The 18,134-nt window shown below is 41.1% G+C and overlaps 1 protein-coding gene across 9 annotated transcripts in view; it reads left to right on the top strand.

Annotated features, from left to right (window-relative positions):
- Nucleotides 1–18,134, top strand: part of RABGAP1L (RAB GTPase activating protein 1 like) — a 687,593-nt gene that overhangs the window by 663,453 nt on the left and 6,006 nt on the right. For all 9 annotated transcript variants that reach the window (XR_003794384.1, XR_003794383.1, XM_029228031.1 and 6 more), the window contains 5 exons: nt 2,171–2,281; nt 9,087–9,191; nt 11,480–11,563; nt 14,994–15,065; nt 17,201–17,398. Coding sequence is in view for 7 of the 9 variants with exons in the window: in XM_029228031.1 (XP_029083864.1) it covers nt 2,171–2,281; nt 9,087–9,191; nt 11,480–11,563; nt 14,994–15,065; nt 17,201–17,398 (570 nt within the window). In the remaining 2 variants the exon portion in view is untranslated. The remainder of the gene's footprint in view (nt 1–2,170; nt 2,282–9,086; nt 9,192–11,479; nt 11,564–14,993; nt 15,066–17,200; nt 17,399–18,134) is intronic.

Raw genomic sequence — 18,134 nt, 5'->3', positions numbered from 1 at the left:
TTTGTTGGAAAAGTTTTTGAACCATATTTTTTTAATCTGTTTCCAACAAGCATGTAAGTTGTTTCTGTAAAAAGGGGTAATAGTTTGATATATCAGGACGAAAGACTAATCTCTAGCCCCTGCTAGAATCTGGATGACTTCAGCAAAGATTGAAAGATTCAGCTGTACACACCCTGGCTATTTTTATATTTTAGTTCCCGCTTCTATGGGAGGGTAGAACTTCTGTAGATTGAGGAGACAGACAGAATTTGATGAGTATAATTTGCCCCTACAAATATGTACACTGTCTTTTCAGGAATATCTTGGGAAAGGGTTCCTGGCAAGGCGTCCTTTTTTGTGAGGGGTTACATTGTATCTTGGTCACAGAGGAAGATCCATTAGGGTTTCACATAGAATATGAGCTTCTAATAGGAGAAGACTTTAAAAAAATTCTCATTTTGGCATTTTATCCTTTCCAATGGAATTGAAATTCTGAATTGCTTTTTATTTCCTAAACAACTTTTTAAACACGTGTATTATATATTCATTGTAGACAACTTGGAAACATTTTAAAAGCACAAAGACAACAGTTAAAATAATCCACTACCCAGAGTTAATGTTGTTTATGTTGTTATGAAAATGAGATTTTCCAGTTATTTCTTTTTTTCCCCTATAAAGTAGCATAAGCATTTCTCCTGTCATTAGAGAGATATTTTTTACTTATATTTTAACACTGTATGGAATTCTATCATTAATTTATTTAGAAGTATTTAAGATTTGTATTTTTCTTTTTTAGTAGATCTCTTTTTCAAAAATGTTTTGACTGTTCCCAACTGTTCCAGTCTACCTTTAACAAAGGAGAAGGGAGCAATTGACCCTGTTGGCTGGCTGTAGTCAAAGTGCACGTTTGTCCTTTGGCTTCTTTGCTGGCCCTGTTTTTGGATCCTCTACCTCCTTGAAAGTCTCAGGCTTTGCCCTTACCATCTGCTTCTTAGCCCTTTTTAAAAAACAAAAAGAAAAAGAAATCAGGGCTCTTCTTTCCATATAACAAACTCCAGGTGGTTCTACAGAAGATAAAATTCACTCCCTGCCCCCCTCCCCGCCTTGCCTCCAGTATGCTCTGATAACTATCTTCCAGGGCATAGTTTTGGCTTCTGGTTGTACACCACTGCTTTGTCTGAGTTTTTGCCATCCTTGCAGAAAACACCATTAGGAGTGTAAATCTGAAAAACAGGAAGGTCTTATCACATTGATGTTTTTCCTGTCAGCTCTCTTTTGAATCTTCCGTAACTGCTAACAATAGCAGAGACAGCACTTTTGATACTTTGGAAGGCAGGTCGCTAAATTGCTATTCAGAAAACAGAGTGAATGTACACAGTTCATAATGACTGGTGAGGGGGAGATCTTGCTTCATAAGAATTAGTGACTTGCTTTCTTCATCATATAACTGTTTCAAATTTTTTTCTAGGAGTTCAAGGGGCAAAAAACAACTCAGCAATTTATTTTACCCAGAACCTTTTAATCTGAAGTTTTTTAAAAAGGCAAAACAAACATTCAGAGACATTATCATAAGGACGGTTGCTCTTACTAACACAAAAATTGGCGTTCAGAAAAGTAAATACATTCATATCCAAAGAATGAAAATGTCAGTTGATAGCAAAACAAATCCAAACCGTGTATCTTAAATATACTCAATTAATTTAAACTCTGATATGGGAAAAACCATTTAGAGAAATGTCTATTGGTTTCCCCAATTTCATCCTTACTGTGTCTTGCAGTTTCCTTTGAGGTCAAGGGTGCGATTATCGTGCATGTTTCAAACAAAGACTTGCCTGTGTCTGTATTCTAGGTCTATATGAAAACCTCACAAGATTGGGGGTGTGTTTGGAAATTTTGCATTTCATGGCACGGTTTTTATGATGAAGTCCTGTCTGGAGGGCTTAAGGGACAATTGTAAGTTTCACTGGGTAGAGTTCCGCATCTGCTCTGCTCGCTTAACTCACTGTTGTTTCCCAGACAGCAATCCTGCCTTCCTGTGCCACTCGCGCCTTCTCCTTTTTACACCTTGAAAAGTTCACTTTGTTGTTGTTGTTGCTGCTTGTTTTTCCTCACCAGTTCCATTTGTTTCTGGTAGTATGTCCAGGCACTAATGCCCTAATGCCCACCTCTGGTTGTTGCTCTTTTTCTGCAGAGGGAGAACCGGAGATTACAAGAGGCCAGCATGAGGCTGGAACAAGAGAATGATGACCTTGCCCATGAACTAGTAACCAGCAAAATTGCTCTGCGGAATGACTTGGATCAGGTAAACCTGTCCTTCACTAGGCGGAAATAAGACTATGACAGCCTCCTCCGGGGCAAGGACCAAGTTGCTCTCAGGGCAGTCCCACCAGAGCTTGCTCTGTACTTGACCCTGAGTGAGCTGCCTGATGGGTGAATGGGTGGGTGGTAAGTGGGAGGGGACTGCTGTTCTCACCGGAGACGGTGGAAAACGCAAGCTTTTGAGATAGGTTTCGGTCATTTCCAAACAGCATGTGCAGCATACTTAAAAAAAAAATAGCTCTATGCTTCTCTGGTGTCTCTTCTCTTAATCTCTACTTTTCCTAAACCAAGGACTGCCAGCATCATTACCTGAGACTGTCAGTCACCAAGAGTATACAGTGCCACTCTAATACCTGTAGGCACTGTACTTTTTTGTTCCAAAAAGATTTCTCATCTACAGTAAATGTGAGGATTTTATATGAAGTATGTACATTGAGATATGTATTGTTGGATTGACCGCATCCTAGTGGTTGAGAGCCAAGACTGCCTGGGTGTGCATCCTGGCATCACCACTCACTAATCATGTGACCCAGGGCCATTCTTAACCTGCCCATAGGTTTAAAAAAGTGTTGACCTCATAGGGATGATGTGAGAATTAAATGAGGTAAAGCACTACAAGAGTATGTGTTCAATAAACATTAGCTGTTGCTAGGAAGCCCTTAAATTCTTTAACTTCCTTGTCCTTTCCAACAGTACTCACAGCTTTAGGACTTACTGTTCTTCCATTGGTTGTGTTTTTGGAAATAATTGGCAATATAGAAGGAATCTTGCACAGATTTAAAGCCATCACTCTATTTTCTGACTTTTAAAAAGCCCATATTCCCAATGGTGCAGGGTCAGAAAAGTTGAGACTTAGCTGGTTGAATCTGTAAAAAAGAGGCATTACCTGTGCTCTGGCTATGCATTGACAATATTTAAAATACAAATCCGTTAATAATATAGATATGATTGGATGTTTAGAATTGCAGGAATTTTTTAAATGTTTAAAAATGGTCCCTGCCACAACTCCTTTTCCCAGATAAACAGCTAATTTTGCAGCTCAGAAGTTTTAGCCACAGTAAGATGGGAGATAAAACCACTGTTAAGGAAAATTGTGCTGAAGGGGGAGAGGAAGAAGCTGAAGGCGTCAACACTAAATGGAGTTTGAAAATAAAACAAAAACTGTGCTGCTTGGGACACAGGATGTAGAAGATAGAAGCAGCAGCCCCATGGTGGAAGGCAGGGGGATGGCCCTTTTAACTGCAAACCCCATTCAGCCAGCCTTTCTGCAGGCTGTTAGAGATGGTATGAAAAATGCGTGACTAAGAGAGTCAGAACCAGGGAAGGTAGAGGGGTCCCCATTCAACAGGGCCACACCCAGCCTGACCTTGGCTGTTGTACTTTTGTAGCAATAAGACCACGGTGTGACTCAGTACTCTAATGAAATTTTTGGTTCCATATTAGCTTTCCAAATGGCCTTGACTGACACTTGATTCTGCCATTTTGAATATTTTATCCATTAATAGTTTTCTTAAGATGGCTAGCTAAATGCAAAAGTTTTGCAATAAATCTGTTGTAATCATTCCATGATGTATGTAATTCAGATCATTTTGTTGTGGACCTTAAACGTACACAGTACTGTATGTCAATTATATCTCAATAAAACTAGAAGGAACAAAAGTTTTAATCAGTTAGACTCAGTAGGTATGCAGTGAAATAAGTTAGAGTTGTAAATTGAAAGTTATGTGGGAAATGTATTTGGTACATTAAAATGTACATTTGCTATATTTAAAAGGTTGAGCAATAATGAAATTAAATACTTACTGAGTTCCTACTATGCACCGAGCACTTTATTCAGCAATGTATAAGCATTATCTCATTTAATTTTCCTAATGACTCCATTAAGCAAGTATTTTATCTTCCATTTTATAAATGAGGAAACTGATGTACATACTCTGACTTGGAAAACCATCCTAAAAAAAGTAGAGATTTGCTCAAAAATATAGGTACAAGGTTGTTTACTGCAGCGTTACTTACAAGAATAAAAAATTGAAATAATGTGTATGCCCAATAGAAGGAGAGGATGAAGATATATCTGTAAAATATCTTTCTGGAATCGTTTTTAAAAACAATGGAAAGGTAATGATATAATAATATTTTTTTAAAGTAAATTTATCTATATATAATGTTTACATCTAAATTGCAAGGAATGTATGCTGGCAAAGGGCCATCCTGTAGGAAAAGAAAGGAGGCTGGAATATACATTGACAGGAAAAAAAGCCTACAAGGAAATACATCAAAATGTTACTACTAGATGTCTCTGGGTGATAACAGTAAATCTAATTTTTATATTCATCTTCATACTTTTTTTCAATTATATATCTTTTGTAAGGAGACCTTAAATTACTTAACCACCCTTGGTTAAGTAATAATGTGCCTTATAACTCTTTAATGATCAGAAAAAATATTTTATTAAAAAAAATTGTTTCACCACCCAAAAAACCCATTTTGTAGATTAGTCCGGAACAATTGCTAGGGTCCTCCTGAAATTATTGAGTACCTAGGTACCTCATGGAGCTACTAGATCAATCCCTGAAGAAAACATCCCTTCATTTATTCCTTCTTTTTATTTCCTCCCTTCATTCCTCCCTTTCTCTTTTTAAAAAAGTAGTTAAGACCTGGCCCCTCTGCCTTTTGAAGCTTATTTTCTAGATGAAAGAATAAAAATTGCCATTTCATTGAATTGCTAACTCAAAAATTGCTATTTCCTCCTAACATCTAATTTTGTAGTTTCTGCCTGAGCAGGGTTTATTTGCACATCAAAAAGCTGTCCCTGCAGTTTAGGTGTCCTGCCCCTCCAGTCTTTGAGGAGAGGAAGGATATTAGCATGAGGCTTTCCTGCCTTCACCCAGTTTGCCCAGTACTTTTCCATTCCCAGTTTTTCAAAATCACATCTTTTAATTAAAATAGCAAAACGTTGGCATACATCAAACAAATATGAAAGCAGATTGTATTTGAGACAATATGTAAAACAAACAAACCTAATTAGGTAATTAGGTAAGTTATTTCATACCCGTGTCATTTTAGCGCTGGCTTCAGGCTTCCTGGCCCCCAGCAGCTCTTCATTTTTCTCTCTGACAGAGCCTTCTCTTTTGACAACTTGCCTCCCTGAGACTCCTTAAATAAGGACTTCTCAGTGATCAGAAATGAAAAAAGATACAACATCTCCATTTCAGTTTCTGTTGCTATCTGCTTTCAGGCCCTTCCTGTTCTTTCTGTTCCCAAGGAACAAAAACAAGAGACACAACCAGTGCTTTCCCACTGCAGCCTGGGCCCAGGTCCCTTCTGACCAGAGGGAGTTCGTGTCAAACCAGAAGCTGCATATCACAAGTGGCACATTCTTTTGTTCTGTTTTAAATTGAACAACTGCCTTGGCTAGTTCTTTGAGAAATTATTTCTGAAAGAGCCTCATCCCTAACGTGAGAGCTGAGCCTTCTGAGCAGGTTATTAGTTGGTTCATGATTTAATCACACATTGCAGTGTTTGTTTCTCTCATATATATGTCATAGAAGTTAGAGAGCAATTAGAAGTTTTCATATCAATAAGACATTAAAAGACGTTGGTAGGTGATTAGAAGACAGTAATGACAATGGTCCACTCAGTCTTATCAAATTATGGTGAAGGTTTTATCATTTGGGCTCAAAGATAGAATTAGAGTATCTATCTGTTTAGTATTCTGTTCCTGGAGATTCCTTTAACGTTAAAGATGGTTTCTACTTAAGTGAGGTATAGAGGTTGGCTATATAGAGACCCAGAAGACCATTTTTAAAAGGAGAACCTTTTAAAAGGAGAATTCAGATCTGGTTCTATTTTGATGAGCAGAATCAGTCCTACTTTACTGTTTAGCATGGAGGGGAAACTCTGGATACAGCTTCCTGTGGGACCCACAGCAATTTCTGCAGATGTCAGATCTGATAACAACAGAAATAGAGGGAGGTCACCTGACCTTGGCATAGTGAAGAATGTGCAACAGAAAATGTGTACATAAAACTAATAGGCCTGGGACTTCTCTGGTGGTCCAGTGGTAGAGAATCCGCCTTACAATGCAGGGGATGTGGGTTCGATCCCTGGTCAGGGAACTAAGATCCCACATGCCACGGGGCAACTAAGCCCACACGTCACAACTACTGAGCTCATGTGCCTCAACTAGAGCCCACGTGCCACAAACTACAGAGCCCACGTGCCCTGGAGCCTGCGCGCCACAACTAGAGAAGAGAAAACACACACGCCACAACTAGAGAGAAGCCCGCGCGCCGCAATGAAAAAACCCCGCATGTCTCAACGAAGATCCTGCTGCCGCAACTAAGACCCGACACAGCCAAAAATAAATAAATCTTAAAAAAAAAAAAAAAAAGTCCCTCTCATCAAAAATTTCCTCAAGGAAGTGAGTTTTTTCCCTTTTTTTTTTTTTCTTTTTGGCCACACTGCACGGCATGCAAGATCTTTTAGTTCCCCGACCAGGGATCGAACCCGCTGTCTCTGTGGTGGAAGTGAGGAGTCTTAACCACTGGACCGCCAGGGAAGTCCCGTCCCTTTTCTTATAGGTATTTCCAAAATCGTACAACATCTAGATATGCCACAGAATTTTAGAAGCTTGTTGCTGAATGTCAGGACAGCATTGACTATTCAGAAGTTGGCAAAAGGCTCACTTTTGAGCTTGAGTGAATCTCCCTTCAAGAAACCAAACTTAGAAAACATTTGTTTCAGTGTGTCATGATATATTTTATAAAAAGGACTATTTTCTTCACAAAATGGAGATTGCTGAGGGTATGGTAAGAGGTGGCTAAAGTGCAGTCTTCTTTATTAGCAGGGCTGTCACTCAGATATTCTGGGGTAGAATATCTCAGTGGACTGCCATTCTAGGGAGACAGATTTGGTAAGATTTTTAAGAATGCTGAAGCCATCGGGACAGCTTTTTTTTTTCCCACTAGAAAAATTGGATTTTTTATTTAAAAATATTTTCAAAGGCTAATGCCATAGTGGAACAACCAAAGGATAGTTGAACCAAATTCTCAGGGCATTAGAGGAGCACCTGCCAATGCAAGCTCATGATTCGCTGCCAGGAGACCCTCTGTTGAAGACCTTGGGAAGGATCGCCTGCTTTGTAGGTAACTTGTCATCTGCATTGCAGCTCTAGAATTCGCAGTTTTGAGTTTCCATAATCTACATCTGATATCTTACGATTTATTAAAACTTGCAACATGCATGTTGCATTTTTTTGAGACCCACCTCTACTATTAGGATGCGTTTTGCTGTGTAGATTTTCCCCCCTAAACTCTAATGTATCAGAACAAATTTCAAAGTCTTTAAAAGGGACTTTTTCACTTTAACTACCTGACAGTTCCACATTATCTGAAAACAGCTATAAGCCCGAGGCTGTGGGACATCAGGAACTGGAAGACAGAGCCGAGAAGCTGGAATGTAGTTTCTCTGCCAGGACCCAGCAGACTGTGCTGGCCTGGCCATCTGGACATGTGGGAGATACGGTGACACACAGACAGAAGGCCACCTGGCCAGTTTTCACAAAGACTTGGACAGCGTTTTGCTGCTGTCAGCCCGGGATGGCTTCTTCAAAGAGCTACCTCTCTTCTGTGACTGCGGTTTTCTCTGCTGAACTCATTCCGCCCACCTCCACCCAGTCTGCTTCTCCAGGGCCTCAGAGTGCCACGTCCATTCACTCACTTATGGAGCGCCTGCTCTGTCCCAGTCCTGGGCTCGGGGCTGGGGGTGTAGTGACGAGCAAACGAGAGAGGTTTCCCACCTCCCACAGCTGCAGACAGCTGGGCGAGGCACACATTATCACACACGCAGTTTGTCACTGTAGGTCGTGCTGTGTGCTGTCAAGGGAGATACGAGCTTCGGTGGGGTGGGGAGCTGCTGCAGATGGGGTGAGGGGGACAGGGCTCAGACCACGCTGCACTGCAGGGTGAACCTGAAGCCGAGACCTAAAGGGCGAGCTAAGTGTCCTAACGTGTAAAGCAGACACGCGTTAACTAAATTAAATATACAAACACACAGTGCTTTCACGGTGAATTTTGGTTCTGTATCCAAATTATGAGCAGTGTACTCTCTCCAGGCTTTTCTTGGCTATTCTAGAAATATGGTCTTTTCTGCCTGGATTCTTGGTCCTTAGTTCAGTTTTCCTCAGGGCTGTCTCTATCACGGGTTTTTGGTCCTAATTTCTCCGTACTGCACTCGTTGCTATTGTGAGTAGTCTGGTGGGCCAGATTAACCTGGGCTGGTCTTGGAATGTTCTCACCTAACTGTGGTCCATGGATCAGCCTGTCTGCTCATCCTCTCTGGATCTGCCCCGCGCACCACCAGGTGGAAGCTTCCAAGTGAGGCTCCACCCTTCATCCAGTCTTACCACGCAGTCTCAGAGTGAGTGCTGTAGTGACAGCTGAAAACATGGAAGAGGTGTTTAGAGAGAGCGTGGGCTTCAGTGCCATTCCAATCTGAATTCAGATCGTGGCTCTGATCTTAGATGTGTGTCCCAGCCAGGTTTATTTGATCTCTCCAAACCTCACTGTCATTACCTGGAAAATAATTTTTGTTGTGAGGATTAGAGATAATGTGTGCTGAGTGCGTGGTACCTGGCTGGCATTCAGTGAAAGCAGCCACCCCCTGGGTGAGCCAGAGGGAATAGAAAGGCTTCCGGTAATGTTGGAACAATAGTAACTGGAGGTCGGAGAAAGTATACACGTGCTTTCTTCACCTTCTTTATGACTGTGATGGACTCTGATTTGCAGGCAGAAGACAAGGCAGACGTGCTGAACAAGGAGCTCCTCTTGACCAAACAGAGGCTGGTAGAGACTGAAGAAGAGAAGAGGAAACAAGAGGAGGAGACAGCTCAGGTAACAGGCGTAGGCGGGCTTGTCCTTACGCAGGTGTATTGGTACGCGGAGTTGATTAATACTGTAAACAAGAAGTAACATGAAATTTGTTCAGATCAAGGGCGATGCTGAAGCAGTACATGTGAGTAGAATTGAGGCAGCATTTCCACCCTTGAACAGCTTTTAGGAATTTGCCTTGACTGAGACGTCTAGCGAGAGTGGTACGCTTTCTCCAAGTTTAGGAACTTGGAATTATGATCCAAGAGCTTTGAGGCATCTGCAGATTTCGTGTTGTATCTCCAAGATGTTTGACTTCTCTGAAGTAGTTTATGAGGATTGCTAAGCTGGAAGCCTACAGAGATCTCTGCTGGGAGTCACCTCCATCAGTCACGCATTTTCCCGATTCATGCCTTAGAAGAAGGGGCACCCACGTTTCTGTTCCTGGCAGAGCTCTCAAATCTTCTTCCCTGAGAGAATAAAAAGAAACCCTTTGGGAGCCAGCCCTGAGGTTAGCTCTCTACAGTATTCATATGGGTTGTGAGGCTGAGCAGCTGGAAGACACACCATTGCCAAGGACCCAGAGGTGACAGGAGGGACCTCTCCACCCTATAGGAGTCAAAGCTTCCAGCTTCCCTGAGGAAGAGCAGGCTGCTTCACCAATGGTCTCCATCTCTGTCCGTCCCAGCCAGGCATGATTAGCTCACTTATAATGAGTTCAGTTCGGAGACATCAATAATACTAAATATAAAACAGCACACAAAGCATTTCAAAGACCTACATCCAAGCAACCAGAAAAACTTCCAGTAAAGTTACTAATGAAGGGATGTGTCATTTAGCACCTTCTGGGATTTATAAAAAGTATTCCATGATTTTTTTTTTTAAATGATGCAATGAGTCTCGGCAATTACTGTGGACCAAGATTTTTGTTTTTCTTTAACATACTCAAATATATTCAGGGGCCGATTGTCCAGTTTGATCTAGCCCTTTGGATGGGTTTTGCTGTTTTCTTTACTTCCTATTTTTTGGTGGCCCACTTCAGTACTTCAGGTAAAGAATGAAGCTGTTAGTAAATGAATTTAATCCATGCCCCTCTCCTCTCTGTGTGTGTGTGTGTGTGTGTGTGTGTGTGTGTGTGTGTGTGTTTATATATGTGTGTATATCCTGTTTTAATTGTTGTGGTTCCCTTGTGAGATAGGGATTATTCTCATTTGTCAGATGAGTAAACTACAGCTTAGAGAAATTAAATGAACTTGCTCAAAGCATCTCAGCTATCTCAGTTGACCCTGAGTCAGTGCGGCCTTATTGCAGAAGGGACGAAGGGTATGGCTGAAGTCCTTGAATTATGTAACAGAGAACAGAGACCAATATAGACAACTAAGTTTGAATCAGTATAACCTACAAATGCTCTTAGAATTTTAGAATGTAGCAAATATGAAGAAATTCCGAAATCTTGTAATGATAGGACCAGTTATAAATTGCAGTAACTTGTGAATTTACAAGTACCGAGTATACTCCATTCATAATTTGGGATGCTGCAAAGCAGAATTCATCAGTTTTTTTCTGATTGTATACTTAAAGATTAACCAGAGTTGTTTTTTGTTTGGTCAGTTTGGGAGAATCGAATTCTTCCCTTTTTATCTGGTGGCACCTGAGCTTTTTCATTGCCTTAACCTTCTTCTATACCTAGAATTCTAGAGCTGCCAGGCTACAGAAATAACTGTGCTTTTAGGTTTAGCATTCATAATTTAGTATTTCTGCTACTGTAACAACTACTGCATTATGTCACTTTAACTTCTTCTAAAGTCAGTGTTTCTTCAGTCCCCATCTCCCATGTCTGACTCCAGTCCCAAAAGCCTCTTGTTCCTACCTCCTGAGGGGTAACAGCAGTGTCGATATGGGACGAAAGAAGAAGCCCTAAAATGTTTTTTCAGTAATTTATTGCAGAGCATCAAGAGTACATGCAATGCTGCCTTGATGTTTTGTTTTAGACTCTCATAAGGATAAAGATAGCTTCTGAATGGACACTTATTTAACAATATATTTATAAAGTAGTAAGAAGCATAAGCAGTTTTATACTAGGATTGCTCATATTCTTATACATTGCAGGCAAAAAAGTAAGATTTCTGTATCTCTGGAGATGACTAGGTTTTTCAAATGACCAACATGCAACTGCAGTAGGAAAAATGTGTGTACTTACAGTTGTTGACATTGTTGTTGACTATGAATCAGGCAGACTTGAATATGGATGTTCATGGAAATTTATTAAGATTTTGACTGCGTCTTGATGTTTCTCATTCTTACTCTTTTAGCTGAAAGAAGTCTTCAGGAAACAGCTAGAGAAGGCAGAATATGAAATAAAGAAGACTACAGCTATCATTGCCGAGTATAAACAGGTAATGTGCCATCGTGGGCTTCGACACTATAAAGCTAATTGTTTTGCTCTTTTCTTTGGGGAAAGTTTGTTTGTTTTTAGAGTTTCCAGAACAGTAACTGTACTGCATTGATTATACTTGTTGGCTCATTTTCTCCTCTGAAACAGACAGTGGTTGGACCTGCTTGCTGATAACATGAGAAGTTTAATTGAGCAAAACAATCTGTTGGTTGTTTTCAATGTTTGATAGATTTAGAGGAACAAGAAATCTTATTACCACTGGGATCCCGTCTCTGCCTTACTCAGAAGCTAATTTCCAGTAGATCACACTAGTAACATTTGCCTCTTGGCCGAGCACTAAAGTTTAGTCACTGTATTAAATGGCAACAGCTAGGAGATCCATGAGTCCTTTGCTGTCACAGTAGAGAACATGGGAGCTCTTTTTCCCACATGGCTATATGGCCTTACCCAACAGAGGCCAGTGCTAGCAATTAACCTCCTCTTGTTAACCTTAAAAAGATCTTTTAATGGTGGGGCGGTGCTCTTCTCTTTGACGACATTTCTAGTCCCATCACGGGGGTGGGGGTGGGGGTGGCGGCGTGTCTCAGAAAGCCTTCATTCCAGCTCCAGTAGTATCTTCCTGTCCCTGCTGGTTATGCTGGGACATGGCAAGGACTCCTCGTGTTGCCGAAGTACTCTGACTGGACTGTTCAAGTTCCAGTTTTCCAGAATTGTTAAGGTACTGTATGCCACCTACTTATCCAGAAATTTCCCTGGGGTCTCCTGCCTCACAGAGGAGTTTAAAGTCTAAGGCTTCCTTTTTTTTTTTATTTTTATTTTTTTTGCGGTACGCGGGCCTCTCACTGTTGTGGCCTCTCCCATTGCGGAGCACAGGCTCCAGACGCGCAGGCTCAGCGGCCACGGCTCATGGGCCCAGCCGCTCCGCGGCATGTGGGATCTTCCCGGACTGGGGCACGGACCCATGTCCCCTGCATCGGCAGGCGGACTCCCAACCACTGCGCCACCAGGGAAGCCCTAAGGCTTACTTTTTTAAAAAGTGTTTTTTTGCTTATAAATGAAATTTACATTCCTTGTGGAAGTGCAGAAAAGCACAAGGAAAACAAACCTCCCTTAATCTTGCCAACTAGAAAGAATCACTAAATACACTGAGCATGCTTTGTTGCTATATAAATAAAAATGTAAGTTATATTGTTCATGCATTTTGGGGGGAACTAGTTCATTTGTATATTATGAACACCTTTCCTTAAGGATTCTGCCCCTTCGTGGAAGATTGCTTAGAAATAAGGCTTCAGAGCTATCTTCTTCTCTTTTATAATCTATTTGTATCTATATATCTATATCTACATACAGATGTACAAAATCAATATATGTTTATTTAATGCCTGCTACATGTGAGGCTTGTTACTTTGAAGGAATAAAAGATAAATTCATTCAATTTCTCTTCTCTGGGAGCTGATTTTGTAATACGGAGGTAAAACCTGTCCATAATTAAGAGGAGAGGGAATTTCTTACATGCGGGAAATGAGGAATCCCTTCCTGGAGAAAGAAGTGATTTGAGTTGTGCTTCAAAGGCTAAGTGAGGTTTGGGTATCTGGAGATGTAGAAGGAGAGGATGGAGATGGTGGAAAGGTGGAAACAGCACGTGCAAAGGCATGGGAGGTAGATTAGTGACAAAGAGTCTTGTTTAGCAAGAGTTTCAAGTACAGACGAGAGAAGCAAAGGTGAGTTGGGGCCTAGTTCAAGGAAGATCTTCAGGGATAGGCTGAGGAGTTTGGATTTTATTCTGTTTATAGGAGGACAGTGGCATGACCAGGGACATATAATTGGCACTGCTCTGTCCAGGGAGAAATGTGGAACCAAGTGGAGAGATGCACGGGCAAAGAAAGACACAGAGCAGGGGAGGAAAAAAATAGCGCCCTGAACTACAATAAGTAGTAATGAAAACGGAGAAGCAGGAAACACAAGAGTCATTTTTTTGCTAGATAAGGGAAAATACTGGAAGAGATCCTGAGATTTTGAATTTAGGTAACTAGGAGAAGGGCTGGTTAGACATTACGCAATATAAGGAACGTTAAAGACCGTGTGCTGTGGAGCTTGCCATTGCTGCAGAAGCATTTTTTTCATCATTTTTTCATCAGGCCATGAGTGGCCACCATATGCAGCACTCTTCAAGGAGCAATCCTTGCCTTGAATATTATTATCTGGCAAGCACTTGAAGTAATGTAAAAGGCAACAGACCCATCTCTTTGAAGACAATTAAACATATAGTGTAATCTAAATGCATTCTGTAGTTGGAATTGGCTATTACTGGCTATATGTTTGGGCTTATTTAAAAGGGTTTATTTGTTGCCAAAATTGCTTGAGAAGTCTCTTCTTTTTAACATCAGCCCTACAGTCCTATTTATTGTTTCCAGGCTTGGATCTGGACAAATTGGAGACTGAACTCAACCTAGTCCCAGGTCTCTAGAACTATTTTTGAGTAGACTGGGATTTTTTTAAATGTCCGTTTTGATAATAGAGGTAGACCTTTTATGCTTTTAGTCCAAATTGCACTTGAAAATTTGACATCCCCTAACTTTTTTTTTTTTTTTTTTTTTTTGCGATACACTGGCCACTGTTGTGGCCTCTCCCGTTGCGGAGCACAGGCTCCGGACGCGCAGGCTCAGCGGCCATGGCTCACGGGCCTAGCCGCTCCGCGGCATGTGGGATCTTCCCGGACCGGGGCATGATCCCGCGTCCCCTACATCGGCAGGCGGACCCTCAACCACTGCGCCACCAGGGAAGCCCTCCCCTAACTTTTTTTTTCCATTTTTTTCCAAAATAAAAAATTCTTATTTCACTCAAGTTTAGCAAGACTCGAACCGTTTTTTTGTTTTCTTTTTTTAATACAATTTTAGGGGGCTTTGAAAGCACTTATTTCTGTCTGTTCCTGGTACTTGTTAGCACCTTATTTCAGAATCAATAATAATGAGATGTTATTTAATGGTGCTCTGTATTGAACCCTTTACATACATTCTCTTTCTCACTGATTATCACAGCACAGCACTTTCCAGTCGTGAAGAAATTCAGAATTCTTTTCATCCGATTCCTAGGATAGTACCTTGCCCAAAGTAGATACTCAGCAAAGATTCTATAGATTGATTCCAAAGTGAGGACAGGAATTCACTGGGACCAGTCACGGAAGCTAGTGACAGAAAGAAAGCAAATCTATCCCATGTGTTTCTTCTACTGATCAAGATAGAGGTGTGCTTTACACACGGAACACTCTCAGGCTTTCTGCTGCTTCTTTTATGGGAATGACTGGCATTTGCAGTACTACTCATTTGCAAAATTTCTTATAGCATCAGAGATGTGAGTGAATAAACAGCTGTGTGCACATGCTACAAGAGACATTCTACTTTTTAGTAAAGTAGCTCTTTTCTTTCTCGTAGATCTGTTCCCAGTTGAGTACCAGACTGGAGAAACAGCAAGCAGCCAGCAAGGAGGAGCTGGAGGTGGTAAAGGTGAGGAAGAATGAAACAGTCCTGTGATACACTTTCTTCCAAATTCATGTAGTCTTGAGTGAGCAGCTGGTAGGAGGATCCCAATATGTGGTGATGCACCACAGGCAGGACAGCCTGTAGACACGACCCCACCCCACCTTTGTTTTAAAGGAGTTAGGAATTAGGGTGAATAGGGTCCCTCTTCTGACTGGGGTGTGGGCCAGAGGAAAGGTTATGTTCCCAGAAATCTTTTGGGCTGTCAGAGACAGGTAACAGGAAAGGAGGTAGGATTTCAGCATTGTCACAAGAGGCCCCTGAGCTTTCTTGGTTGTTGGAAACCTGGAAACCCGAACCCTCAGCAGCCTGCATCCCAACTGTGCCTGAATTGATGTGACTTCCTTGTGCAACCCAGTAGGATCATCCCATTAATCTCTTAAACAGTGGACACCATGGGCAGTATAGAGCTCAGCTGGAGGAAACACGTTGGGTAACTGATTTTTCCACCAAAAGTAGAGATTTGTTTTTAAAGAAAACATGCAGCATTTATTTCTATGCTGCCCCCTGGTGGTAAAACTCCTTATGCTGATTACCTACTTGAAAAAAGTGATTGTTTATTGTATAGAAAAAGCAGTAAACCAAATGGATTGGTATTCCTAAGAAGCAGTGTTGGTATAGCCAGCTCTTGGGGCCAGTGTTACAGAAACCTGATATAATTCTATTTGAATATATTCAGCTTTATATTAGTAAATAAATGCATTCTAGGCACTTTCGTATATCACTTAACAACTTGACAAGTTATTTAACCTCTCTCAGATTTATTTTGTATTCTGTAAAATAGAGATAATATTACCTACCTCATAAGGTCATCTTGAAGATTAAATAAGATCCTGTTAATAAAGTGCTTAGTCTAGTACTTGGTACACAATAAATGCTCAGTAAATACATATTTTAAAAGTTGTAACCTGAAAATCTGAGACATGAGAACTGAAAATAGGAACTTTGTTCTGAGAAGGTGACTTTTTGGGATTCAGGCTTGGGACACATGCTTGGACATATCAAGAGGAAGAATTTTGTGACCAGCTGAATATGGAGTGAAGGAGAAGCTAATGGAAAGATGACACCAAAGTCTTTAGGCCTAAATGGTGGGGTAATGCACAGTGACACAAAAGTGTGGGCAGAGTTGCTTTGTGTGTGTGTGAAGAGAGGAGTATAGTTACAGTTATGGACATGCTGAGCTTGTAACAGTAGGACATCAAAATAGATCAAAATTCTGTAGTATCTCTCTTTTTTTTTTTTTTTTTTTTTGCGGTACGCGGGCCTCCCACTGTTGTGGCCTCTCCCGTTGCGGAGCACAGGCTCCGGATGCGCAGGCCCAGCGGCCATGGCTCACAGACGTAGCCGCTCTGCGGCATGTGGGATCCTCCTGGACTGGGGCACGAATCCGTGTCCCCTGCATCGGCAGGCAGACTCTCAACCACTGTGCCACCAGGGAAGCCCTGTAGTATCTCTTATCTCTAAACTTTTTGAAGATATTTTAAGAAAACAGTAGCACTGTTGTCTTGAAAAGAGTTGCCATTGTTCAGTGCTCTGTGCTTGATTGGCAATCCAGGCATGTGGCAGAGTTGCTTTTATCACCTTGAACAATAATGATCATCTTCACTTGAACAAAAGAACGTAGACTTCACTTGTTGCAGGGGTAGACTTAGGTTAGTCATAATGACCTTCCTCAGTCTACCACAGGGAAGTTACTTAAACTCTTAAATTTCTTCATTTATAAAATGGGGGTGATAATACCTAATCATAACTAAATGAGGTAATGCATGTAGCATATATGCCACGGGGCTTGGCATCTAGTAAGGATAATGGTAGTACAAAGTTTCTAGAAAAGATTTGAGAGAAATGCTATAATACTTTCTATCCCCAGAGTCTCTCTAGAGATACTGTAAGAAAAAGTAGCACCTGTCTTGGATAGTTGGGTTTTGTGCCGACTATAACCATTTTGGTCATAGCACAAGAAAAATAGTTACTTTTATAAATGGGCCTGCATTTGATGGCCACAAGCAGTGTCTTAAGAAAAATCATATTGCATTGTTTCAGGACATGTTTTATGCTGTGAAATGCAGTTTGATGTTGGTTATCTCTTTTGGATATTTCAGGGTAAAATGATGGCATGTAAACACTGCAGTGACATTTTCAGCAAGGAGGGTGCTTTGAAAGTAGCAGCCATAAGCAGAGAGGACCAGGGAATTGAATTGGATGATGAGAAGGACTCTCTTAAGAAGCAACTGAGGGAAATGGAGCTGGAATTGGCACAAACCAAACTGCAGCTGGTGGAGGCCAAGTGTAAAATCCAGGTTGGTGATTTGATAAAAGATCAATTAAAAAAAATAAGCAGTTAGTGGTCTAGGATAGTCTAGTACTGTAGAGTCGGCCTATCGAGCTCAGAATCATACGATGTTACCATATAAGATGAATACATTTTCTGCCCACAAATGAGTTGCATTTTACATCATTTTTAAACACTGATATAAACACATAGTTTTAAATAAATTTTTAATAACTAAAATTATATGTATCTTGTGAGAACTTAAGCATACGCCTTTTTAGTTTACCCTGGTATTTTTTGGCCATGGTCCTTTCCCATTAAACTTGGTCACTTAGCTGATCCTGAAAGTTGAAAGGCCAAACCCCTCCTGTTATCTTGCCCCTGACAGTTGAACGTTGGCTGACAAGCCATTCTTTTCTTTCTTTGGAGCTTCTTTTCATCTTTACCTGATTTTGCCAAAACCCTTTCCCTGTAATCTCTTTCCATATTGGAGGATATCAGAATTAGAAAAGCAATCCTGGCTTCTGATGGACTGTTCCCACTTCTTTCCTACCAGTGACCCTCACCCTTACCGTGTCCTGCCATGGCACCTGCTGCGCCACACTAACGATCCTGAACTCTTTCTGCTTCTGACCTTGTGCGTCCTCAGGGGCACAGGCCATGTGTTTGGAGCTAGAATTTACTCATGCTTACACTATCAGTAAAAGTTCATTCCATCTGTATGTTTACGTTTACCTGTGGTTTTACACCTGTATGTTTACGTT

Source organism: Monodon monoceros, unplaced genomic scaffold (genome assembly GCF_005190385.1).
Source record: "Monodon monoceros isolate NGI ecotype Baffin Bay Population unplaced genomic scaffold, NGI_Narwhal_1 Super_Scaffold_18, whole genome shotgun sequence".
NCBI classification, from domain to species: Eukaryota; Metazoa; Chordata; class Mammalia; order Artiodactyla; family Monodontidae; genus Monodon; species Monodon monoceros.
Note: the sequence above shows the minus strand (reverse complement) of the source record. Positions and strands in the feature narration are given on the sequence as shown.